The sequence below is a fragment of the Gambusia affinis genome, linkage group LG22 (genome assembly GCF_019740435.1).
Source record: "Gambusia affinis linkage group LG22, SWU_Gaff_1.0, whole genome shotgun sequence".
Lineage (NCBI taxonomy): Eukaryota > Metazoa > Chordata > Actinopteri > Cyprinodontiformes > Poeciliidae > Gambusia > Gambusia affinis.
The window spans coordinates 16,913,362-16,940,624 of record NC_057889.1 but is presented as its reverse complement, the minus strand read 5'-3'; the positions used below and the strand labels follow the sequence as shown (position 1 = coordinate 16,940,624).

Here is a 27,263-nt window from a genome sequence, read left to right as displayed (position 1 = left end):
ATGCTAAGAATTAGCATCAATGCTAAAGTAAGCTACAATGTACTCAATCACATGTGGAGAGTCACAAGCATGTTGAGTAACATGGACCTACTCCATTCAGTATATTGAAATTAGTGTAGAAGCTAAAATTAGCCAAAGTGCTAATGCTAGCCTAAATGCTGCCAGGGGCATGTGGGGTTTAACTAGCATGTTGTCTCACAATGACTTCCTCCATTCAGTGTGCTAAACATGGCTAATAAATAAAACAATAGCTAAGGTTAAGAAAGCTTAATTTAGGGAAAAGGGTACTGCTAATGTGGGCAGTAGCTACGGCTAATGTACTGTAATGTTCAAAAGTCTAACAAAAGAAAGACGTTGGTTTTAAATACTGCATACAAATGATTAAACACACAACTTTATTTACGTCCAGTGCCATTACTATTACAAAGAACGAGTACAAACAGTAGTCTTATCCGAGGTTTTTAAAGTGGCAGAGCAGCACTGACAAGAGGCTCCATGAGCCGCTCTGCTTCCAGTGAGGGACAGTCAACTGTGTGCATTAATGTTTGTGCTAATGTTAATGTCTTCTGATTTTTACTTTTGCAAAAGTAAAAATCAGATGTTTACTTGCTGGCACTTGGTTACCAGAAAACGCACTCGTCTCTTAGCAACAGATTAACAACAAATATTGTTATGGTTACAAAAAATATACGACTTCTTCTGCTCTTTTGAAATACCACTTACCTTATGCTACTTTGCAAGAATCGTGCAGTTTTCGAATCTTTCAGAAAAGTGAAAGTTATTTATTTATTTTTGTCATTGGTGGTAAATATATTATAAAACCGACATTCAACACAAAATTAAAAATCTTATTTATACTTAGTTGCAGTTAGTTTTCAGAAAAAAACATGCAAATCTTTTCACACTAAATGAATTATCATTTATAAAACATAAGATATTTTGAATAAGATATTATATTGCTTATCTGCGTAGACAGAAATTTACAGTAAAAATCAGATGTTTATTTCATGGCACTTGGTTACCAGAAAATGCACTCATCTCTTAGCAACAGGTAGACAACAAATACTGTTATTGTTCAGAAAGCATAAGATTTTTTCTGCTCTTTTGAAATACTACTTGTCTTAAACTACTTAACAAAAACTGGGCAGTTGGTGAAATTTTCAGAAAAGTGAAAATGCATTTTTTGGTTGTTTTTTTTTTGGCAGTGGTGGTAAATATATAGTATTGACATTCGACACTAAAAGTAAAAATCTGATTTATACTTCGTGGCATTTCGTTACCAGACAAAACAAAAGGCCCTTTTTTTTTTTTTACACCAAATTAATTACTGTTTATAAAACATAAGGTCATTTGAAATACTGCTTATCAGTTCAGACAAGAAATTTACTGTTGGCACATTTTGCTAAAGTAAAAATCAGATGTTTATTTTGTGGCTCTTGGTTACCAGAAAATGTGCTCGTCTCTTAGCAACAGATAGACAACAAATATTGTTATTGTTAAAAAAAAAAACATACAATTTTTTCTGCTCTTTTGAAATACTACTTGACAAGAATGGTGCAGTTGGTGAATTTTTCAGAAAAGTGAAAAGGTTTTTCTTTAGTCACTGGCAGTAAATATATTATAAAACAGATGTTCAACACAAATGTAAAAATCTGATTTATACTTTGTGGCAGTTTGTTACCAGAAGAAAAAAAAAACCGCTTGTCTCTTAACACCAAATTCATTATTGTTTATAAGACATAAGATATTTTGAAATACTGCTTGTCTGCTTAGATACAAGAAATTTACAATTATTAAATCTTGCTAACGTAAAAATCAGATGTTTATTTTGTGGCACTTGGTTACCAGAAAATGCGCTCATCTCTTAGCAACAGATTAAACACAAGTATTGTTATTGTCCAAAAAAAAAAACATAAGATTTCTTCTGCTCTGTTGAAATACTACTTATCTTATACTACTTAAGAATTGTACAGTTGGGGAATTTTGCAGAAAATGTTAAATGTTGTTGTCAGTGGTGGTAAATATATTACAAAATTTGTCTGTAGTGAGTGTTCCGCCATCTCTGTAGTTCTCTACATCGCTGCCTTCCTCAGTGTTCTGTTGCTATGGTAATGAATCCTCTTTGGAAACTTCCATGTATGAGTGAGACACAGAGGGGGAGACAAAATTCTATGTCTTGATTTGAATTTGGCTCGTTTTTTTCCCCCACTAGTTACGTCGCCATGGTTACTCGAAATGCCAACAGAAGTAATCGCCCGCATGTTTTGATATTTGTACTGTGGGGTTGCACGCAGCAGTACGAGCCGCGTTGAAAGGAAGCAGCAGTACTTTTGCGGTGTAGAGCAATAGCTGCCTTCCATGCATTGCTACGGCAGGCCCCCAATAATGGCAATTAGTCACATTACCTTATGGTTTCGGGTTGATGTTCCTGGAGCATTATTGTCCTCATCATCCTCCTCTTCATCCTACACGAGAAGAAAATGACAAGGGGCCCATAATACATTTCCCCACAGCCAACTGCAGCTATATTTGAAGCAAGATATTTGTTTTTTAAATGGAGATAACTGTAATTTACTAAAGCAAGCAATAGAGAAGCAACAGTCAAAACTAAATATATAGAAAAATTACTAATGACGTAAAGAAGTCTAGTGTGACAATACTATACTGTCTTGTCACAATGTGTACTGTGATATATTAGTATAGCACAGTATACTTTTCCATACTATAGTCGCATAGCATGGCATAGCATACCAATGTGTAGTATTGTATATTATAGTAATGTATGTCATATAGTGCTATAATTTACAGTGTGGTATAGCAATATATAATACTATACTGTATTATACAGTGTAGTATGGCATGTACATACATTGCAAAGCAATGTATGTACATACAATGTATGTATTTTACAGAATAAAATGGTTATATTGTAGTACAGTATAGAATAGTATAGCCATGCCATATAATATTCTATACATTGCTACACATTTTATAAAAATGTATAGTATATTATTGCACAGTATAATATAGATTTAGCATGGTATAGTATAGCATAGGAATGTATAGTATATTACAGTGTAGTATACTACAGTATGGCACAGTGTAGGTAAAAACACCTCATCTTCAGAGTCAGAGAAGGTGGCCTTCTTCATGGTTTTGTACAGAGGCTTGAGATCCGTGAGACTTTGGTCCCTGCAGATCAAAGACACAAACAGAAAGCAAATCAGCAACTAATGACTGGACAGGTTAAGAATGTCAGTGAAAATGCAAGCTCAACATACTTAACGAACGCCAGCATGAGGTCAGAGACAAACTTGGCGGTCGTGACGATGAACGATCCCGGCTCGTTGAACGTCTGGGCGTTGTGTTCTATATAACGAACCTCCCACATTAAAGAGGAAAGGCGCCTGTAATAACAATAACAATAATGGGTTGGGTTTTTTTTTTACAGACTTGCTCTCACTCCTCCACTCTGCTTGTGGCACAGCCTCAGGTGAGTTACCTGTAGAAGCGGTTCACCAGCCTTTCACGTATGGTGCTGAGATCGGTGACGTAGGCCACGACCGTGCAGTACGTCGGGTACGCCTGTAGATCTACCGGGAAGGCAAACGGTGCTGCCACGTCTGAAAGAGGCCGACATGTTTGACAGTAGACAGAGAAATAATGAAAAGTGGTTAGTGCCGGTGTGTTTTAAGCAGTAAGAAGCTCTGAAAATAGAAAGCGTGAAGGAAACGGCAACCTTTGATTAGTAACAAAATGCAGGAAGTAAAGTACGTTTAGTCAGAATACATATTGCTTTAACCAAAATATAAAAGTCATGTTTTTTTTGTTTTTTTCAAAACCGTTTTCCTAATTTACATTTATCAGATGAGATAACTCTGGTCAAAGCTGGGAGGCAGAAAACCAGTGAAATAAATAAGAGGTAGCTGCGACAGAATGTGCTAGCTTCCACCAGGGGGAGCCCTCGGACTAGATTTCCTTCACAGTTTGTGTTTGGTATAACATTACAGGTTAACTGTAATAAAAGTTCTTAATATTCAACCAGTCTATTCCTGTGTCGATGAGCTCAGAATGGTGACTCAAAGCTGCTGGAAATGAGTCTGTGGCTCAATTTTACTTTCGCTTAAAGGGAACTGGTGACATCATACCGAGCGTGCAGAGTTGGTCGATGGCTTTGATGATGCGTTCGCACTCCTCGGCTCGCGTGCGGCAGCCCCATTCACCATCCTGCGGGACGTACAGCAGATCTTTCTGCTCGTCTTCTGTCAGAGGGACGCTCGTGCCCAGCTCATCGGGAAACGTGGCTACAGTATGAGGAAGGGGCGAAACAGAAGGGAAAGCTTTCGAAATGATGAATGCAAGGGTTGTCCTGAGTAAACATCCCAACTTTACGATCTTTGCTGCATGTCTTGTCCCTTTGCTATTCCGTTTGACAACTGTGAATAAAAGGTAGGTGCCACAAAGTCTGAGAAAAATGTATTAAAAGTATGAGGCGCGTACCGTCGTCGGGGACGGGTTCCATGTCCCACGGGCTCATCTTCTCTGTGTCACCGTTATCCCAGCTGTATGGAAAACATCAGGGATCAGTCCTCTGTACCCTCACTTTCTACTTCTGTTGATTTCATTTGTATTGCTGCTGACATGTCATTGCTTTTTTTTTTTTGCTTTTTTTTTTTTTCAAACAAGTGACGACAGCGCATTGGGAAAGTGTTCTCTCCTCGGAGAGTTCATCTTCTTGAGCTTTACTTTCACGCTTATATACCTCAGGTCTTCAAATGTCAATATCTGGCCAAGAGTAAAAAGAGCAGTTTTTAAATGATGATTTATTTAATGATGATAGAAAAACTGTGGGGAAAAGTAACTCCTCTAAATTTAATACATACATATCAATCAGATTTAGGTATAGGCTTTTTTTTTTCTTATCAGTCAGAGGCGGATTTGTTGATGTGTTTTTAGATAACTGTCTTTTGCATAAGCGAAATACGCCATCTTGTGTTTAGACAATATTTTTGGTGCCGTTTTGACCCTTTTAGTTCCACCGTACTGCTATCCGAGTCATTAAATTTTTTTTTTAGATATGCTACTAACATACATAACATTCCGCCGACTGTCAATCCTCATCTCTGAATCTAAAACCAGATCCTTTTGGACCTCCCACTCTTTCCTTTTCATCTTTAGTCCTCTCTGTTTTTTGGAAACATATTTCCTTTTGTTCTTTGGCTCCACTACATGCGTACAATGTTTTAAAACTGATGGTCAGATAAAGACCCCTTAGCTTTTTTTGGGGGGAGTTTATGTGACAGTTCTGCAGTACCAGACCGCTACATTTAGTGCAGCAGCCAGAAAAAGAAAAGTGGTTGCTGCACAAAAATATGTACCGTTTTTGGTTTCTGATAATTTTACAATATGCAACACACTTGCTTACGCGCTTTTATGGTTATGCCCATTTAACTACAACCCAACTGTGAAGTGAACAGGAGTTTTACCAGACGTTGTAGCACTGGAACAAGCTGTCGGGATACTGGAGCTGGTAGGGCTCCTGACTCTCAATGGTGCCGAACCACCAGGCGTCGTCGATCACTGACCGAAACCTGTCGCCTGAGAACGCGACACACAAGAAGTGTTTAGAGGCTTCTCCCAGATAAAAGTCACACTTCATGACCCACAGTACGTCTATGCACAGTGAAGAGTGAATTTATCTGACCTATAGTCCACTGCCTCCTCCTAGCGTTGTCGAACTGCTGCCGCAACACCAGGAAGTCAATAACGTCAGGCATGTCATGGTACCTGCAGACGAGGCGTCAGTTAAAATCAGAGAAAAGATGCCACAGGACCAATCTAACAAAAACATCCAAAGAAATAACCCACTTAAACGCAAACACGCCATCAATTAATTCCCAGCATTTCTAGACATTTGCTGAAGTCAAACTCTTACTTCATGGAGAAGGAGCCTCCTGTCAGCTTCCCTGTGTCAGGATCCAGAAAGGCCAGCTTCAGGCAGCAGAGTGTGGGCAGACCCACCTCATATTTGATGCCAACTATCTTCATCAATTCCTGCTCCTGAAAGGCAAATGAACGCAAATCGTCTCAAAACAGATGAATCGGCTAACCTTGAAATGCGGTTACTTTAGATACAGTTCAGACGTGTGTTTATATTTTTCCCCTCCAACATTTCTTTCTATGGGTGCTCTGGTTGCAGTTTTCTGGCTGATCACCGATCTTCAAGAAGCTTGAAGTGAAAGAAAATAAATATAAAGATGGTACTTCAGTTGTCTGAACCAGCAATTTTTAGTCAGAAACCCATTTGGGGAAACAAATCAACTTGTCGTGGGATTGTCTTTAGGAGTTAAACTGAGGATGATTGTAAAACTTATTTAGGCTTAGATTTTCCAAAATCGCACTTAGAAATAAATAAAGGCAATTTCTTTGCTAATAAAAAGAGAGAGAAAAAGAAAAAGATGATTCAGATTTTGGCTGATACCAATTTTTATGCCTGAAAAGTCGCTAAATATTGCGGCAGAGCAAGTTGATAACAGTGCGGTGACTGTTGTTGCATGCACAAATGACCAGGTGGGCGGGTCGACAGCTTCTCTACCTTTGCAGACGTAGATAAAATCGGTGGATAAGATCAGTTTCTCATGCAAGTATTGGCCGACTTCCATTATCCCCAAATTAACTAAATCTGAGCCGATTTATCTCTGCACTCCTAACCTTTTAATTTTTCCGCTGCATTTCACTCCTTATGATCAAAAAATTCCCAAACAACGCACTAGAACCCTAACACAAGAAAGTCTGCTATCCATGGACAAAATGGAACTATTTCCGCTCTGATATGTCAAAAGGGACTTAACACACTGCAGAAAATAAAATCAAGAGTTACAGTGAAGTCGGACAGTTCTCTTCACGCTCCCAGATGTATTTTCTACACAAGGACGGCACCTTTTCAGCATTTCTTTTAAGCACAGACTATTTTTAGGAGAGAGCAAAAATGACTTCCTATGTGAAAGTGAACCCAGACGCACTGTTTCTCAGAGTAAGACGTATCGCTACAAGGTTCAGAGGCAGCAGAAAAAAGAATAACTAATTGTAGACAGCAATGAGACAATAACCAATGATGATTGTAGCAGGTAATGAATTTTCAGAAACTGCTGTGTCTCTGTCCCAATCCCTTAAAGACGACTTTATTATTTTGCTATTCCCTCTGGAGCCGCTTGTTAGACCCCATTGAAGCCGCCGCTGACAGGACTCCCATCAAACAGTGGTTATTACTGGATGTCAGTGTTAAAATCACAAATGTTTCTAATTAAAGATCAATCAAAGACTGCTAAATTACCGTATTTTTTGGACTATAAGTCGCTACTTTTTTCCCCAAGCTTTGAACGATGCGGCTCATAGCCCGGTGCGGCTTTTCTGTGGATTTTTCTTCAACCACCAGGGGGCTCTTTAGCAGGAAGTGAATCATTGGAAGCCAAAATTGGAAACCAAAGAAGAAAGCGCTAATTTTCATTTAGAACAAGCACATGCTAGCAGCAGGCACGACGGAGAAATTTCTTTAAACTCATATGATGCAGCTTTTAAGTTGAAGGCTGTCGATCCGGCAGTACAGGAAGGAAACAGAGCCGCTGCACGTAAACTCGGCGTGAACGAAACCATGGTTTGGCGTTGCAGGCGGAGGGCTGCGCCTTAATAAATCTGGCAGATTTATTAGAACGCTTCCCTCTGCTGCAGAAAACCGAGAGCGGCGGAGATACCAGCGGCTTATAGCCCGGTGCGGCTTATATATGTACGTTTCCATTTTTATTTTTTATTTTTATTTTTATTTTTTCAAAAAAATTGCAGGTGCGGCTTATAGTGTGGTACGCTCTATAATCCAGAAAATATGGTATTTGCCATCCACAATGCGTTCAGGCGTCGCTGTCATTTATTTAGTGATAATTGTGATTTAATGAGCAGAAGCAGCTTTAGGAGGTCATTAAGGTGTTTTTACTACTCTAAATAGATGGACGGAAACTAGGGCTGGGTATTGTTAGGAACCTCACGATTCGATTCGATTTCGATTATTGCTGTTGCGATTCGATTCGATTCGATATTGATTTAAAGTTGTGAAGACACAAATGATTTAAGATAATGTTGACATTTTTAAAATATTTATTTTCATACAAACTTCTGTAACATCATATTTCTGAGCAAAGAAACAAACTTCTTTCTGCAATATGCTTAAAGTAAAAAACTGTTCTTAATAAACAATAAAAAATAAAGTGCATGTAAAATAAAATTAGGCATAGCTTATCTCAAAGTCTAATATAAATAAAAATACATTTCAATAACATCTGTGCATATTAGTGCAGATTTAAAAACAAATCATAGGGTTGTATTCAATTGAATTGCACTGAAAACGTTTAGTGCTTGTAAACATTCTTAGCTTTTGAACATGTAGTGATTAACCTCTAATTTTTGAACATATCTTGAACTGAACTATAGTACTGTAGCCAGAAATGAAGCACTGTACTGTGAGGGGGGGAGGGTAGAATCGGCGGACACACATGTGCTACCGATTTCTTTGCCATACAAAGAAACCTGGAATGGAGTAGTGGAACGGAGTGGCAATATAATCACAATGCACTGTAAGCTATGTAATGTGTTTTGAGGCAGTTGACCAAAATCCCAGACGGTTTTCAAATTCCCCCCGGACATTTTTTTAGGTCTGAAAAATAGGACATGTCCGGGAAAAAGAGGACGTCTGGTCACCCTAAGTACAGTTCTTCATTTCTGGTTACAGACTACAGGCACGTGGAGATTCTTGTTCAGAAAAAGCAACTGATCCACACTGATCATCATCGTGGTTCGAGTATCTTTAGCATATTCTTAAAACCCTTGTTTTCAACAACACTATACGGTCGTAGGTCCTTGCAAATAAACACGGCTAGAGACTTTGTGATTTTTTGTGCGCGGGCAGAGCTTGGCGGAAGTTTAGAGATGAATGATTTGTCGATTTGTGTCTGTTTGGAGTCAACAGGTTGTGCTTTGGGTTTTTGTAGCGCATCTGGTTAAGTGGTTGCGCATGTTTGTCGTGTTACTGCAGTACTTTAATTCTCTCTGGCACAGCTTACATACCACCTTGCTTTTGTCGACTTCTTGAGTTCCAGACGGGAAAGCAAAATGAGCCCAAACATCTGACTTAAAAGTTGACGGAGTTAGCTTTCTACAGCTGCTCGCCATGACTGTTGTTATGCGCTCAGGTGCTCAAGCACAGTAACCAAACTCGCAGCGCCCCCAACGTGTCAGGCGGTGAATCGATTCTGAGGAGCCCCCTAATCGATTATGAATTTTGCGTGAAATTATTGCAATGCATCAATTCTTCAATTATTTTACCCACCCCTAACGGAAACCCAAAAATTTAATCAGTGAACGCACCATATGTGCACCAGTCTTTTCAGCAACAGGAACGTGTTTCAAGAAACACAAAGGGTGCAAGAAGCTGTTTGAAAAACCTGTAAAAACGTTTTTCTACTTGGTTTGCTGTTCACTCAGGCGGCAACAACGGAAAGACTTTGAGCGAATAACAGGAAGGCTGAACAAAAACAGCCTTCCTGTTATAACAAAAATCACGATGCCTGAATAAAGAAAAAAAAACAAAAAACAACAACTATAAGGTTGTTTGGATAAAAAGCTATGCCTTATGGAAGTTTAGGTCCTAAATCAATTAGAAGTGCAAAGAAAAACTTAAAATATTTGTCTTTGTTTAACATTAAAGAGTTAAGAGAAAATTTCCAAAAATACTTTAGAGCGTTTAATTTGATAATCACTGTAAATTGCTTAGAGGGAAGGCCTTTCTTTCTATTCCTAAATGATTAGTTCCTCTTTTCGTGTTCCTGCTCATTTTCCAGGGATTTCTGTTCAGTTCACGTTGATCCACAGATTCAAAACCCAGCAGTGCCTATAAAAAGTATTCACCTTCTAAATATGGTGAGCATTTATACAAATACCTACTTTATGTTCAATATTTTTGAAGAAATCAGTTTTCACGTTAATTAAAAGCATTTTTTGGTCCATTTTATTTTTGTCAATAAAGCCAAATTTTAAAATATAAAACATCCAGGGGGTGAATACTTTTTTTTTTTATAGTAATTGAATTAGCCAGCTTCTTACCCGCAGCTCCATCTTGTGCCAGGGCTGTTTCTTAGGGTTGATGCTGAAAATCTTTTTTTGTTTGGCCATTTCGACGTAAGCTTCATGACCCTGCTGGAAGTAGTACACCTGCAGGCGAGTGCGAAAATGCAACAGGTTACGTTTCGTGTGCGTTTAGCGTTGCCGCCTCGACGAGCGCCTGGATTTGCTGGAGGATTTTGAAGAAGCGTTGCGTACCTCGTCTCCCATCTGAGGAATGTAAGGACATCTGCGGGGAACCGTGTCTGTGATCCAGGCAGAGGGAAGCCATTCCTCCAAGGTGAGCCCTTGCTCCTGAAATTCATTCCTCTGAAAGTCACACACCGGGATAGATGTACAAAAATGTTCTGAATAAATGTCTCTAAGATGTAGTGCTGAAGCCCCTAAAACTAGCATTGCACTTTAACGGCGTTAAAAACACAAAATCCAACGAGTGAGAGTCCAACAAACCTTCCTCTTCTCCTTTGGTTTCTTCTTCTTTGGTAATGCGCCGTCTTTGTCTGCTTTCTCTTTCTTCTTCTCCTTCTTCCCCTCCCTTTTCTTGTCGCTGTCCTCCTCGGAGCCGCTGTTTTTCTTCTTCACTTTCACGCTCTTCTTGGGCGGCTCCAGGTTGATGCCGGCGTCTGCCGTCCAGTCAGAGTAATCGCTGGAGTAATCGCTGCCACAGAGCAACAACAACAACAAAAAACAAACATAAAACAAAGAAAATTGTTTATGAAAATGCTGTTTATGCAAGAAAAAATTTAACAGATCCCGGCAAAAAAGGTTCAGAAGTTTTGTCAAGATACAACAAACCTTTAAATAAACACGAAATGCGCCTCAATGAGTGACGTTTGTTATTTAATTTTCCTTTAGCTATGAGCAGAAAATCATCATAATTAACAGAAATTGATGTTTTCAAGCATCAATTTGTGTAATTAAACTGTATAATGAGAAAGTTTTCAATAATATTCAGATTTTCTGAAAGGGTCTGTGCTAATGCATGCCTCTCTTAATGTTTATTTGTAAAAGTTGTAACTTAATAAAATGTTGTTGTACTTCCTGTCAGTTACACACAGTCACTATGTAGTTAACAGGAAATCCACTGATCCCGAGTTAAAGCTATGCTGCCTTCACTGTACCCTGGGATTCTGAATTACAAACCCTTAACGTTGCTTTAACGACAGATATTGTCATGCTTGGATTATAACTCTGAATTTTTATTTTGCAACAGAAGCATTATTTGCTCTTTTCTCCCCAATCCAGACGTTGGAAATTCTGAATTTCTGTTTCCCAATGAATGTAAATTTATTGTAACCTTTTGTTAAGTAAAAAAAAAAACAAACAAAAAAAACTCAAATATATAATATATATGTAAATAATGTTTCCTTTAAATGCAAAATTTCTGGTTGTGTATAATAAATAATGAATTATTTACCTGGAGCTGCTGTGCTCGTCTGGCCACGGCTCCTTCTCCTCTTCGTTCTTTTCATCCTCTGAGGAGTATCCGTTAATTTGACGCACCTCCACCTCCGCCTGAAAACACACATTATTTTAGCGTAAAACAGTGAACAAAACTAGATATTATCAGGGTTCACACACTTTTTCCCCCCCACAGTAAAATTTAAGCCCTTTTCAGGGTAACATTTCAAAATTTGGACATAAAAAAACAAACAATAAAAATCAACTTAAAAAGACAGTTTACAATTATATGACATTTATTATTATTATTAATAATGTCTTGTGAAAGTATTCCACATTCTACAGAAGGGATAATATAACAAAACTTGAATTCCCCCAATTTCAACAACATTTAATGTATAAAATATAAGCCAACTTTTATTTCAATTAAACAGATCACCAATTCATTGAGCCATTAGGAATAATAAATATTCATTACATTGAAACAATGTGGCCAAATCTGCTCAAATTAAATCCTAAAAGAAAACATACAAAGAAAGTTACAAAAGATTTTTTTTTATATATATAAAAAGTGTTCTTGCGAAGTTTTCAGGCATTTTTAGCAATTCAAACTAACCAAAAACAAGAAACGTTTGGTCTGAAATTTCTTCAGGCAGTCAGGAAAAATGTCTCTCTATAAGGCATATGAAAATATCTGGTTTCAAATGTAAATGACGTTTTCCAAATTTAGGTTTTGCATGTTGAATTGCACTTCATCACAACACTGTGCAGTTTGAATATCAAGCACTTTTAAGGAGTTTATAAAGAAATCAAGAAATTGAAATTCAAGCATTTCCAAGGATTTCAAACACCCCGCCGAACACGGTATTATGTCCACATACAACATTAATAACAGAACTGAAAAATGTAAAAATCAGCCCATACGAGCGTTATATGTACCTCTGAGGTGCTGTCGTCGTCATCAGCAGCCTCTGCGCTCTGCCGGCTCGTCTCCTCCATGGCGGCGCGAGTGTGGTAGCCGTGGTTACCTTGACTCTTCCTCCCCTCGTCTACCACGCACTCTGACGTCGGGTGAACCTTCGCAACAGATAACGAAGGGGAAGGTTTACTTGATGAGTTATGGGATGCAGAAAAAGAAGAAGAAAAAAAACTTTTGCCGATAACTCCCGCACCCTGCTCTCCTTGGGGAGCGAGTGGATCGTGCGTCTCCTCCTTTCCGACTGATAAATATTGATCTCCTCGTCGCCTTTAGCCTCGCGCCACGTCACTTGTTTCCTGCGCACGTACACAAATCAAGGTGTTCTTGAGGGGGAAAGTCTTCCGGAAACCTCGACGGCATGGATGGGGATCTTTTAAAAGTTTTACCTGACGGAGGCGTCCTCCAGCTCAGGGACCAGCACCCGGCGGCTCCAGGCCACCAGGTCGCCCTCCGTGGCCATCTGGCTGCGCGGGGCGTTGCTGTGCATCTGGCGGACGCCCTCGATCTGGCCGCTGCGCCGGAGACCGACGTTTGGAGGGGAGTGGACCTCAGTGGGAGAACCAACGGAACCTAAAGTTGAAACGGTGTCAAAAATGGTTTTATTTACAAGCACAGCATCCAAAAGATTTGCTGGATTTAATGAGGGTGCAGTTATAGTGGACACATGTACATTTTGTCACATTTGTACTTTTAAGGGATTTTATGCGATAGATCAAAACAAAGTGAATCGGAGGATAAATGAGTTTGAGCTCTATTAAAGAATGTATATATTAATGATAAAAGGGTGGCATGTTTCTGTGTTCAGCTGTAATAGGCTGAACCTAAAGCTGCACATATTTTGGTCTCCACCAGCTTTCTGCCCATTTTCCCTCCAAAACAGATTAAATAAATAGCTGGGCGACGTGGCTTAAAAAGAAAATCTCAGGCTTTTCCATATCAAATTCAATTTCCCATTTTTAAATGTAATTTTTCTTACTTTCTTCTCTGGACTCAATCAATGAGTCAAGTTTATTTGTACAGCACAGTTCCAAATGCTTTAGATCATAAAAACACAAAAATAAAGTCATAAAAACAACATATAGTCACCAACTTGATAAGCAGTAGCAAACATTTCATTTGATCAAGTACAAATGACAGAATACATCTAAAAAAGAACAACAACAAAAAAAGGTTTTTATTTCCATAATTCCTGTTTTTAGTTGACCTGAATTCAAAGTCGAAATAAACAGAAGCTGTAAAACAAACAAGATGGTAGTTCTTGGGTGGGCTCACATCACTATGGAAACCCAAGAAAGTGCAGAATTCTTTTTTTTTTTTTAGATTTTCTAAAAGTGAAATATTCAAAAGCATGGATGAAATGGGAGTCATTCCTACCTCTGCTGGCCCTGGTGTTCGCTCCAGACGCTCCGGCGTCGGTGCCTCCCATCCTTTGGTCCTGCTCCTGCTGCAGCCTCTGGATCATGGTGTCCAGCGGACTGGGCCCGTCCACCGCCTGCTCGCTCACCACTTGGTTCAGGCCTGACAGGAAGTGGACAGGCAAACAGGAAGTGAGAAATCAAGTCCACGGAGAAAGAGCCAGCAGCAGGAAAAACATACTTTTATTTGTAGGAAATATAGCAACAAAGCCTCACTGGCAGAATTTTAGCCAAGACGTCAAAGTGGCATTACCTGAAAATAGATTTCCATGTCATTAACTACGGATTACTACCGAGATTGAAAAAGAAAATATCATTCAATCTGATTTTAATTCCAGCACCGCTTTTTTTTTTTTTAAAGCCTTTCATTATGCGCATGTGAGGAATCCGAACAATTAATATTATGCTAACATGTAAAGTCTTCATCTTGAGAAAGGCATTTCTGATTAGCTGCCTGATGAGCAGATTGAGGCAGAGGAGAACGACTCGCGTTTGTTCCTTCAGGCAGGCGTACAAAAATAAAAACGAATGGAGACGATCTGAGCCGACGTACCGGAGGAAGTGACCCCCATCTGAGGGATGAGCTGCTCATCCCGGCAGCCCTCCCGGCCCGGCACCAGCCGCTGGTACCTGGGCGGGTGGGGGTTCCCGTCCACGTCCACCAGGAAGGGCGGGGGCATCAGGTGCGGCGCCTGCTGGGTCTGCTCGTCCAGGACGTAGTTGTTGGCGTCCCGGATCAGAGGCCGGTAATCGGTGTGGAAAAACATCTGGTCGGCAATCTGAAGGCAGTTGGGTTGAACGTTAACGATTACAAACAGCATTCTGGCTACGAGTGTTAAAGACGGCGCACCTTGTCGTATTTGCCGCTGGAGCCAAAGCCAAAGATGAGCAGGTGACCGTGGGAGTCGGTGGCGGCGAAGTGCTGCCCGTCAGGACTACATTTACAGTCAAACAATGCTCCGTGTCCCTGGCCTTCAATCTGCAGAAGAAGAGCGAGACGAGGAAGAAGGCGGACGTTTGTGGGCTTTCCAAACCTTGAAAACACCTAAGCATTTTCAGGGATTTAAAGCTCCCGTACGAACCCTGCGTCTGAAGGACAAGGCAACACAATGACAACCGAAAAAAGGCATTTTCTGCACAGCAACAGTTTAATGAACAACCTGCTAGGTTTCCCAGTGAGTCATGTCACTACTCCACAAGTGGGAATGCTGTGGTTTTACTGTCTGCCCTTCCTGCCAGTAACTTCCCAACATGTCTGCTGACTAGAACCAACAGAGCCACAACCCCAACACCAGAGGCTTCAACAAAAAAATTGAAAGAGCAAAACAGCAGCTCGGCTTTTGCTTTAACTTTTGGGATTCAGTCAACCCCACTGGAGCACTACAGAGAGACAAATTTGTTCCCAGGTCTTAACTTCCTGGCTTTAATGTTGCCAGACTGTTTTTTCCTTATGATGTAATCTATTTTACAAAGTACACCAGTCCCTCCTGCAGCAAAACAGCACCACAACACGATGCTACCACCTCTATGCTTCACAGTTCGGATGGCAAAATGCTGTGAATTAAACTCATAGAGGCCAATAGAGCCAAACATTTGCACTGTGTCCAAATGCCGAAAGGAATTTTAGCATGTATAAACTTCTGAATTTAAAGAAAGAAAGAAAAAAAACCCTCTCTCCTTCATTTTTGTGGTTTTTAGTGAGTTATTCTCATAGTATGAAAGAACCTAAAACAGGGTTTCTGCGGGTTTCACCAGGTCAAATTTAAGGTTTTTATAAACAATTACGAATGGAATTTAAGACGTAACCTTGCCCACCAGCAAACTTGTGATAAATTTTCACCCAGTGTATGTTAGAGAGAGAAAGAATAAGTTGAGAAAAAGTCCAGCGAGAAAAGAAAAATCCATAGAATACAGGCGACTAAGCAGTCGAGACAAAAAAAAACAAAAAAACCTGTAATTACTGTATTTAAGGCCAACTTACTTTTTTAAAACGACTTCAAGACATTTTAAGGCCTTCATTTTAGGTTCATGACAACAGACTTAAATGTATGCTTTTTCAGGATGCATGGACATTCTGTAAAACAGAAAACTTAAACGTGATGTATTGATGATCTATTTCCATGTCAGAGTTTAAGACTCTGACATGACAAAATGTGGACACATTCAGGCTATTAACCCTCCTGTCCTGTTCTGGATCAAAATGACCCGTTTAAAAGTTGAAAAGATTTTTTTAAATAGTTGGAAGTATTTATTTTTTGTTTTGCATTAAACTTTATCTATTTGTCTCAATAGTCTTAATAAATTAATTCATTTTACACATTTGCACCGCCCGCACAGATACTGTTTGGGTCAATTTGACCCGGCAGTCAAGTTGAAGGTTGAAAAATATAAAAAAATGTCCAATTCTACATGTTTCCTTGCAGCTATGAACCATATTTCACCAGATGCTCACAAACACACCACACACTACGCCACACATGCACGCACACAAGCCCACTTTCTCACTATTGTCTTTACTTCACTAGGAAACTGTGAGAAAGCAGGTGATCATACAATGCTTGACGGGAATCTTTTCTGTTCCTGTGGACAAACTCCACCCACTCTGAGTGACACTCAGCAGAAGTGGAGGAAAACATGAATAGGCTCTGCATTTATCTTGATTTTAATCAGCGGGTCAATTTGACCCTGAACAGTATGCGTGTCTCAAGTTCAATTATAAAGATCACCCAATGAAACAAAAATCCAAAATGTAATATTAATATTTATTTATTTATTAATTTTTTTTTACAAAATATTAATTTTAAGAAAATTACTGGGGGTTTTTTGTGTCTAGATTTTTTTTTTTATTCCATTTTTATGTCCAAATGAGTAAATAAGTAAGTTGTTGTTATTGATTCTTAATTTCTGAGAAATAATAAAACATCATTGCACAAATATTGATTGAAATGGTTAGTATTGGAGTTAATAATCAGGTACAAAAATGTTTTGGAGGAATGTTTTGGTTTCTGACACTATTGCATGATTAAAAACTCCCCGGGTCAAACTGACCCACGGACATTATTGCTGTACCCTAGAAACGAACATAACAGGAGGGTTAAGGCGTTTGCATTAATACTGTTAATGCAAACATTGGCTGCCAAACACTATTAATTTAACAGTGTAGTTTTCTTCCCATCATCCACCTGCTACTCATCTTAATACAGACCCAGGCGCAGCAATTTAGTCAAAGTTAGTGAACTTTACTTGCAGTAATTATCTAACTGAAATCCGAGCTTTGCCTCAGTCACACACTCTCGCTTCAGATCAGCACCAAAACTGAGACTAAGACTTTTTGGCCAACTTATCAGCTTCCTTGGTGACTCATGTTCTGAGACTGTGATTAGGATTGTCCTCGGTTCCCATAGAGACAAAGACAAAAGGATGCAAGTGCAACAAATACATTGGAAGAGATTAGAAAACGAGTGAGAAAAATGAGAGACCCACCATGTTGAAATAAGAGCGGATCTTGACTCCTCTCGCCAGATCCCAAACGATGCAGTTCCCGTCGTGCCCGGCTGAGAAAAGGATCCTCGGATCAAACGGATGAGGCTCGAGGACAAACACCTCATCCTCATGACCCTGCCAAAAACAAAACAGCAACAGCTCCATTAAGGCACACCTGAGGGATGAACACATGCAAAACGCCGGCTATAAACATAATTATAGGGGGAAATAAAATCCAAGATTTTAGCTTGTTGCCATAAAACTAAAAGCAGTTTAACTGGAATCTAAAGCGCACAGATTAGAGTTTTGTTTTTATATGGACTATTGTTAGTCAGTGTCCAACGCGCCACATCCATCAAACGCCATCTGGGAGGCTGTTGTCACCAACAATAAAATAACAAGACAGGGAGGTCTGTGGCAGGCGGTGTTGAGAAATTATGAGCTGGGGAACAAAGTAGGCCCTGGAGGTTTCACCGACATCGGTAAAATGATGGCCGTGTTGAGCTGCTACAGCATATTAACAGCACGAAAGAACAAAAACAAATCTCTTAATTCTAAGGTTTACATTAAAGGGAAAATTAAATAAAAAAGGTGCAACGCTTCAAATCAGCTGCAGAGTATAGTGATGATTTGGTATTGTTTCTTCTTCTTCATTTTATAACATTCTCAGAATTTATGTATGAAATATTAACCTTCCACAAACTTTAATAACCAGATCTTATCTTTGAAAATAAGATCTGGTTTTCATAGTGAGTGTCTGGGAGGTACCTCTGTAACTTTATTTCATTACGTAAAACGTATCCAACGCTGGAGTGATCTTGAGATCACTCAAGATTTTTATTTATTTATTTTTTTAAAGTTTGCATTCAGCGCGCCCTTTATTTTGCAAGTTATGCAATTATTTTTACATAATTCAGGTCAGCCCAGTTTTAGAGTCTCAGATTCAGTTTAACCTGAATTTAAAGTGGCTTAGACACATATCAGGTAGAATTTTCTTAATTGAGTATTTGTGTGTAGAATATTCTATTTATTCTATTCTAAAATCAAAACTTTACATACGTTAACAATTATTAGACCTTTGCCCTTTAGAAAGGAAGATAGAAAAATGTATGGATTTAAAAAAATATATACTTTTTCAACACGAAAAATGATCAAAACTAATTCTGCACTTTTCCAGCATTTTAAAGGACTGAGGAGTCAAACTGAAAGTCATCTGTCCTACAGCTAGAGATTTACTGAAAGCGGGTCAAGCAAGCGGTGGCGGAAAGCCGTAGAGAAAATTGTCTGATGAAGTTAAGCAGAAACTGACCACTTGATGTTAAACACACATTTAATTAGTTTCAGAGTTTAAACGTTCAGACGCCTCTTACCATCAGGACATGGACCAGATTCCCGGTGATGGAGTTCCACACCTTCAGCGTCAGATTATTGGCGGCGGTGATCACGGTGCTGTCATGGCGATCCCACGCCACCATGGTAACCTTAAGCTTAGTGACCTTGTCTTCCAGTGGAGGAGGGTTGTATTTCCTGATGGGAAGATTAAAATGCAATAAGACTAACAGCAGGATTTTTTTAATAACTTAATTTGTCTTGTTTTTTTCCACTCTTTTGTACAAAAAAACCCCACAAAAAAAACAGCAAAATAGTTCTTATGTATGCAAAAAGCAATTAGATCTAGAGAACGGCTTTACAAGTGATTCATTTGCCCCATTTTTATTTAAGTTTGATTTCTTTCAGTTTTAGAATAAATGGCATTTTTTTAATGGGAAATATTTGCGGCTGCAGGATTTTAAATTTTTACACAAAAAGCTCAAAATTGAAAAAAAAAAAAAAAAACCTAAAAAAGACTTTGTATGAAGACAAAAACCAAAACCAAACTTAAATGTCTTACTTTATCAGCTGATCAGTGATATACACCTTTAAATTTAGTCAATTTTTAAATCAGTATCATTGAGGAAAAGTTAGATTCACTCAAAACTAAAACCGACGCTTTCTTTTATGAAATCTTTTGCAAACTGAAGAAATTTAAAACTTCAGCTAACACATCTCAAATACTAGAGAGATGAACCAAGAAATCGTCCTTTCTGATCAGCAAAGAAATAAGTAAAGCATGAGGCAAGTGCCACAGTGTTAAGCGAACCACAACACTCTTCGGCGTGGAAGGTAATACTGCAAGAAGAAGAGTAAAAGTTAGCTATTTTTAGTGTGGTGTTTAAAAGAAAGGGTCAGGGAAACAGATGTAAAAATAAAAACTATTTAAAACAAAAGATGTGAGATTTAAGAGTACTGGCAGCCTTTTAGAAATCTCAGAGAGAAGATCTATGTTCCCTAAGGACTCCACACAGAGGCTGCTGGTTGTACTTAATGACAGCAACATCCCTAATTGCTTTAAAAAAAAAACAAGAAAAGAAAAAAAGATCCATGACAGTTTAAAATGGCATCTCTGAACCATTTAGTCCTTCTTTAAAAAGTGTTTCAAACACTTCTTTTTTTTTAAAAACAATAAAATGGGGCGTGCTGTGGTGGCGTAGCGGATAGCGCGACCCACATTTGGAGGTCTTGAGTCCTCGATGCAGCCGTCACAGGTTTGATTCCCGGACCCGGCGACATTTGCCGCATGTTTTCCCCTCAGCCTACTGTCATATAAGGGAACTAGAGCCCACAAAAAGACCCCCTGGTGGGCAGAAAAAAAAACCAATAAAATAAAAAGAAAGGGCTGACAGATCATTTGTATTTCACTGATGAACATAAACTACAAGCATCTTGGAGAACATTTTTCATTTGACATTTTTCTTGCTAGAACCAAAGCAATTTTACCTTATGAGTAGCAATTTAAAGTCTGGCCTTGTACTTCTTGTGGCCTTGAATGTTTCAGTAAATGTTTCAGGGTCTTTTTCCTTCCAATTCCCTCAGCGACCTCAAGTTCAATCTCCATTGTTGCTCATCAATTGTTCAGAAGAAACAGCTGTTGCTATTTATGAACCCAATATTCAAATTCAGCCATCCAGGCCTGCTTTCTTCAGCAGGCAGGAGTCGCAGCAGTGACTTTTGGCATAGCACATTCGCTAATCGGAAAAAGATTAAGCTTTTTCCGATTAGCGAATGTGCTATGCCAAAATACCCTCAGTTTATTTGGTGTTTATTTTGTACATTTGCCCAACTTTACAGATCAAAATACAAATAAATAAACGTTACAGACATTTTAATATAACTAAAATATTCAGTATGTTGAGTTATTTTCCAGCAGAGTAGATAATTGTTGCTATGTTCTTGTGAATGAGAGGTAATCAGATCACGCTCTAAATAATCTGTAATTTATGATTATTGTAGCGATCAACTATTACATCAAGTAATCTGACGATTAATCAATTAATTGTTTAAAAAAACTGGCACATTCTGCAAATTTTTTATTCAAATACTTAAGCCTTTTTATACTTTATTATAAATACATTAAAAGATGTAAGTAAACAAATAATAAAAAAGAAAAAAATAATAATTCAGCAAATGGTTCATTTTGAGTCTCTACTCCAGTTAACGATTAGTTGATTACCAAATTAGTTGACGATTATTTCAAAAATCATTCATCACGATTATTGCAATTAGTCATTTGAGTCCTATAATTATGAGGTAAAAACTATTTGAGATTTTCTATGACATGCTTAGACATATCTGTCTAGATCTGATTCAGGCTGCAAGGGAGCGAGAGAGAGCAGGACGTTTTAGTAGGTAAAGGTGAGGCTGAGAGCTTTCAGTGTCAAGGAAATCTAAAGGGTTTAGGTGAGGATTCAGAGACCTTTGGGGAATACTGTCTTGTATTATAAGTCAGTCATTTTAAAGGACTGCATCGCTCCATTTCACATTTAAACCGTAAACATCAGATAAACAACAAAAAAATTTTCTACAAGTCACTTTTGTTTTTAGATTTCTCCTTTATAATTTCACTTCTGCATTCCAGATTGTATCTACACGGCATCCTGATGAATTCAAGGAAACAATCACAATGATTTCCCAGGAAATGTCATGTTTTTTGTTTTTTTTTTGTTTGTTTGTTTGGTTGTTTTTTTTACTGAATTAAAAAATAAGCAAGGAAGCAAAACAGGGTTTTTTTGCTCAAGGCCCCAAAATTATTCAAAGCATTTTTGGCAGCCATGCACACACACACACACACACACACACACACACACTTACCCAGGCAGTTTGGTCTGCATATCCAGCAGAATGCTCTTCCAGCCCTGAGGCTGCAGCTGCCAGATCCGAGCCGTACCATCTCTACTGCCACTCACAAACCTACAGCACATAAATATATACGAAGCACTGAGAAGGAGGACTAGTTCAGCTTTGTATTACAAATCATTTTCCTTCATGCACAGAAATCGAATAAAACCTGAAATCTATTTTCTGTGTACCTTTGCATATTCGTACATCTTTCTCCCTGCTTAGATTAGGGCGACTCGGAGGGGTGGGAATAACAGCTGAGCGTTTTTTTGTTTGTGCGGACCCCATGCGGCCACGTTCAGCTCAACACTGAGCGCACACGGTGTGAAAGAATAACTGAGTTTGCTTGTGTGTGACACAGAGAGTGTGTAACAGTGTGCATCAGGCATTAACTAAAGGTGGCGTATTCTGCTGACGCAATCAAGCCGCGGCACCCAGAGCTTCCTTTAAGAACAGCCCTCCAACAGCGCTGCATATCAAAACTTGATATTTTTACTGTGTAGCTCTGAGGCAAACCACTTACCTGTCACTGCAGTGAGAGAACTGGATGCTGTCAACTTTATCCTATGTAAAAATAATAATAATAATAATAAAAGAACTGTCAGAAAGCACATTGTTTTTTTTTTTTTACCAAATGATAATCTTTTAGCTGTCAAAATTGTGTCCACCTCCAGAAAAATTTATGTTTCTCCACAATAGAATGAAGTATTCAGACTCACTGTGTGGGACTCCAGCTCAGAGATCTTCTCTGGTTGACCCGACCCAAAGTAGTACACCCTGATGATGTGATCGGTGCTTCCTGTTGCGAGGAACATCCCGCCTGTACACCGAGGGAAAGGATTAGTGGAGAATTCCTACTCGTGATTTCTGAACCATTTGGAAGAAGGTTTGTTTTTGTCAGTTTCAGTTTCTTTATTATGTTTTTTGAATCAGTTGTTTTACTCCGAGGTGCACTGACTGAACAAATTAAAGTTGTGTTGTTTTTACATGTTTTCCCAAGCTTGTGAAGCTACTGGTGCATCAGCTGTACTGGTGCAGAGTTCTCAAATAAACCAGTAATTCGGTACATTTACATCTGTGTTGTTGTTTTTTTTTTTTTTTAAATAAACATTTTTAGTCAATTCTGTGGTGTTTTTCTTTATCAGCCGACATTAAACATCAGATATTTGTATCGCTATAGGAGGTGAACGTACTAGATTCATGCTTCAGTGTTGAAAACCGGTTTAGTCATCATTCATTTGTGGCACTTATTACAGCTTTCTTTTGGAAACTGACGTTTGAGAAGCTAAATTGGTTGAATTATATTTTTTTTATTTATTTATCAGAGTAAAGGGATAAATACATAAAGTATAAATGTGCAAACAATTTACAGTTGCAACATGATGAAACCTGAAGATGTTTTACTCTGAAAAGGATTAAATATGGCTCTTTGATTGGTCGTAAAGTATGATGATTCCATACTTCTCTGTGCAGGTTCAGTTTTTAAAACGGGAACACTCGAGATGGATGATGAATAGATTAAGTGAAAGTTTAATTTCACACCGCAGCACACAGCTGCTGTAAAGCCAGTCTCATTATTTAATTATGTCGCCTCGGACGGCTTGTTGTGTTCGTAATCAAAGCAAGCAGAGTTTACCTGCGCTGAAGGAGGAGCAGATCATCTGGACGCCAGGTCTGGAGCGCTCCGTGAATTTACTGGGTCTTTGGCTGCAACAAGCATCAAGAGAATGACTTAGGATGTGCAAAATAATATATCAAACAAATGCTTCATTCGAAGGGCGCGAATGGCACTTCGGCAGGAAGGACGTGCACAGGTCCGATTGTTTTCCCCTCACCCAAATTTGAGCGTGCGAGCGTCCCACTGCCAGAAGCAGATGGTCCCGTCAGCTCCGGTGGAGGACAGGTAGCGCTTCGAGCCGCTACAGAGAGGCGAAAACTGCAAAGAAAACCGATTACTGATGAGCATATACAACACTCAAGTGACCAAAAAGCCAAAAATATATACCTCTTAAACTTTTTACTTTTTTTTTTTTGTAATAACCACAAAACTCAGGAGCATTTATAGGAAATTTATGTGGTAAACTATTACAAATTAGTGCACAAAATAATACATGGTCTGAATTACAACAGTCTGCTAAAAATACTGGTTAGTGGACTCCGAGTAAAGGTGCAAAAAAAGCAGACCAAATCCTCCGTCTCCACACAAAAAATTTTAAAATGCGCAAGAGTATAAGCTGTGAAATGCAAAAACACAAAATCTTACCAAGTATTTTTGACCTAGTTTCTACTGAAAATGTCTTAGTATACTTGAACTAGGACAAAACTAACTTGGTAACTTTTCAGCAAGATATAGTGTTTTAAATTAATATTTTCTTAAAAAAAGCCCTTTTTTTAAGAAAATACTTTTTTTGGCAGATTATTTCATTTATAACTTGGAAAAAATGTCTTGTTTTGTGGGGGAGAAAAATGGTTTGTGTCATGTCACTGGCAAACCTGGACTCCCCCCTACCTGTAGGGAGGTGATGGAGGCTGCGTGCCCCTCCAGGACGGCCAAAGGTGCGCAGGTTTGTAAGCACCACACTCTGATGGTCTTATCGCAGGACCCGGCAGCGATCATTGTGTTCTCGTAGCTCACGGTCATGTCGGAGATCTCAGCAGCGTGACCGCGCAGGGTCGCCAGCAGACGCCCGTGGTCGGTTCCCCAGATCTTCACCAGGCAGTCGTCTGAGCCCTGGGAAAGAAAACAGAAAAAGAATGCAACGGCACAACTGTCACATGTGAAAACAACACCTTAAAATGGCTTAAAAACAATGAAACATAGGAATATTGAAGTAGGAGATGATGGGACACCAGTAAAGTCTCGGGACGTTCCCGTGGCAACCTCCACTACGACTGAAATCTGCAGCTGTCCACTTGGGTAACTGCCTTCTGGAGGAAAGTTTTATGGTCAGACAAGACAATGACTAAGCTATTTGGTCAAAATAACAAGAATCATATCTGGAGGAGTCAAGGCGAGGCCATGTTAGCTACCAAGTTGTACTGGTGCATTCCGCAAATCTGGTGGAGGACTAACTCCACATTCTTCGTCTTCACTGCAGGTAAACAGTAAATTGATCTGTGTGGTCCAATAGGGCAATGAGCCCAAACATGCATTCAGATAAGAGGTTCTAGGACCTCAGCGCTATACAAGACATCTGCAGGTTTCACCAAGGCGAATTTAAGACTTTATAAGACAAGTATGAATGAAATTTAACATCTATATCTCAAAAGAAATGTACAAACTTCATCCAGCCAACTTGCAGGTAATTTGCACTTACTCAATGATAGTCAAAAAAAAAAGCTAGCAAGCAAGGGGCATGTTAATGTCACCTTCAATGATATGAATACTGCAGATGGTTGGGGGAACTTGCTGCATTATACAATCAAGGATAGAAAAAAACTGAGAGCCTGGCTTTTTCACACTGAATAAAAAAAGTAAGCTAGCGAGGGTACATTAGCATCTAGTTAGCAGTAGCCTCAACTGTGTCGAGTCACAGAGCAGAATGAAGATGTCTGTGTGCGATTCAAACTTTTGCCTGACAGAAAAGTCTCATGAAAAGACAAAAAAAAAAAAAAAAAATTAAGTAGTTCTGCCTTGACAAAATTTAAGACCTGTCATTAACAAATTAAAGACCAACTTGCATTTTCTCTTAATTAATTTAAGACATTTTAAGGCTTTCATTTAAGACACACAAATTTAAGTCTTTTTAAGGATGTAACATTTAAGGAGCATCCCTAAAAGCCAGATCCATGGCAGGAAATCAGATTAACTGAATGAGCCCCATCATTTCTGATACGTGGTCAAATTTTCAGCTGGAAATATGCCAGGAATTAGATGGATCCAAAAAGGGGTGTGGCTTGTCTGACTGAAAATTCACAATAAATTCAAATAACATTTTCTGTCTTTGTTTTAAGAGGAAACTATTTAATCAATCCACCCTGAACTGAAACTGTTCAGATCAATCACTAAAGCTCCAAACGGAATATAATATGCCCGCCATTGGAGCGTGTATGTAAACCTGTAACCAGAACTATGCATGTGTTTACTGCAATATGAGAAATATGCTCTGTATTCACAAAGAAAAAGCAAAGACAACACGTGCACTTTCATTGCAGCAACATTTTTGTCTTCTGTTTAAAGACAACATTTTTAAAATCTTAATACACTGCAGTATTACTAAATTGCACTTAAACACTCTCACACTAACATGCAATAGAGTGCAGGAAAACATTTGCTCATAAACAGGAAGAAAAGGAAAGCTACCAACTAAGTGCCCTGGCAGGCTGGCCTGCACAGAGCTAAAGAAAGTAGAGCAAGGTTCCTCAATTATTAGCTGCAATCAAGATTGACTTATTCAGGAAATACATCACCTCTATACACTAAAAAAATTAAAAAAATTAGAGGAAACTTAAAAAGCAGAATGTGGCTGAGATGATATTTATGTCTGATTTTTATCTTTTACCGCATTCAGTTGCAACGGATGGTGAAAAACCTTGACAATAAACACTGTTGTGATTTTCATCAAAATCTTAAGCAGCAACAGAAATCACAGAACATTTGAGCTCCACATCAAATAAGGTCCAAAGAATCTTAACAAACAGCATGAGTGCTGCATCTAGAAGAAACCTGTCCGATTAATACACGCTTCATGAACATTCTTTAGTTTGAGCAGAAGATCAAGAGCACAGCTCAGGCATGAAACCCGCCTTCAGAGGTTGGGTGGAGGGAGAAACTCGGCTGAGCATTCCTGTCTGTGATCCAGCCTGTCGGGGGTTAAAATGCTTTGCAATTCAACGTGCTGCCAGATCCATCTGTGCCTTGATTAAGATCTCGGCTTCGTTTAGAAACACAACAGGTTACCGTCATTTCGATGCAAAAACACACATCAAATGTCTCCAATTAAAAACAAGAAGGTAGGCATTCGGAGGGGGATTTTCACTTCATACAAGAGTCGGTGGGTAATGTTGTGTTCTTAATTTTTATCTGAAGAACATTCAACTAGAAGAGCCCAGATATTGAGTCTAGTTTATGAAAAGGTAATAGAGGTTTAATCTGAGGGAGAATTGATTCTGTGAAGGACATGTTTTGCATTTTTCAAGCATTTTCCGACTGCAGAAACTCTGATTTACCGGAATAAGAGCATCAAAGTTTGGAAAGAAAAGCGAAAGAAAGAAAACTTTCAATTACAGAGACTTTTCAACCAAACCAAGACGTCTCGATATGTCATCTCTAATGACCCTGATAATGAGCTCCAACCGATTGCTGAGCTATATTACACAAATCAATATGGATGCCTGAGAATCTATGGCTTAAGCAAAACTGCTCACACTTGTTCACGGAATAATCAGAGTGTGTTTAGGCCCCCCACACACACACAAACACACACACAACAATCTAATAATTAATTAATAGAAGGTTGCAGCTGAAAGAGCGAAGAGATCCAAAAATAAGCAAATAAATAAATAAAAGTGATGAGAGGAGACAGCAGGAGAGAAAGACAAAAAAGAGCGAAAATGAATTTTAACTCTGGCGCTTAGCCAGACCCTCAGAGGAAACATTTTCT

The 27,263-nt window shown here is 38.9% G+C and overlaps 1 protein-coding gene across 2 annotated transcripts in view; it reads right to left on the bottom strand.

Moving 5' to 3' along the window:
• Window positions 1-27,263, bottom strand: part of LOC122825241 (pleckstrin homology domain interacting protein) — a 42,406-nt gene that overhangs the window by 6,730 nt on the left and 8,413 nt on the right. The window contains exons 8-34 of one of the 2 annotated variants that reach the window (XM_044106487.1): window positions 24,170-24,391; window positions 23,496-23,596; window positions 23,297-23,367; window positions 22,380-22,480; window positions 22,184-22,224; window positions 21,634-21,732; window positions 18,816-18,972; window positions 17,446-17,580; window positions 14,813-14,941; window positions 14,516-14,741; window positions 13,922-14,065; window positions 12,934-13,117; window positions 12,741-12,843; window positions 12,508-12,645; window positions 11,585-11,682; window positions 10,618-10,825; window positions 10,366-10,476; window positions 10,150-10,257; window positions 5,936-6,060; window positions 5,705-5,787; window positions 5,487-5,598; window positions 4,501-4,562; window positions 4,149-4,304; window positions 3,503-3,623; window positions 3,282-3,407; window positions 3,117-3,192; window positions 2,406-2,465 (exon numbers count right to left, since the gene is read on the bottom strand). In XM_044106487.1, the coding sequence (XP_043962422.1) occupies window positions 2,406-2,465; window positions 3,117-3,192; window positions 3,282-3,407; window positions 3,503-3,623; window positions 4,149-4,304; window positions 4,501-4,562; window positions 5,487-5,598; window positions 5,705-5,787; window positions 5,936-6,060; window positions 10,150-10,257; window positions 10,366-10,476; window positions 10,618-10,825; window positions 11,585-11,682; window positions 12,508-12,645; window positions 12,741-12,843; window positions 12,934-13,117; window positions 13,922-14,065; window positions 14,516-14,741; window positions 14,813-14,941; window positions 17,446-17,580; window positions 18,816-18,972; window positions 21,634-21,732; window positions 22,184-22,224; window positions 22,380-22,480; window positions 23,297-23,367; window positions 23,496-23,596; window positions 24,170-24,391 (3,297 nt within the window). The remainder of the gene's footprint in view (window positions 1-2,405; window positions 2,466-3,116; window positions 3,193-3,281; window positions 3,408-3,502; window positions 3,624-4,148; window positions 4,305-4,500; window positions 4,563-5,486; window positions 5,599-5,704; window positions 5,788-5,935; window positions 6,061-10,149; window positions 10,258-10,365; window positions 10,477-10,617; window positions 10,826-11,584; window positions 11,683-12,507; window positions 12,646-12,740; window positions 12,844-12,933; window positions 13,118-13,921; window positions 14,066-14,515; window positions 14,742-14,812; window positions 14,942-17,445; window positions 17,581-18,815; window positions 18,973-21,633; window positions 21,733-22,183; window positions 22,225-22,379; window positions 22,481-23,296; window positions 23,368-23,495; window positions 23,597-24,169; window positions 24,392-27,263) is intronic. The other variant, XM_044106488.1, reaches the window with a different exon arrangement.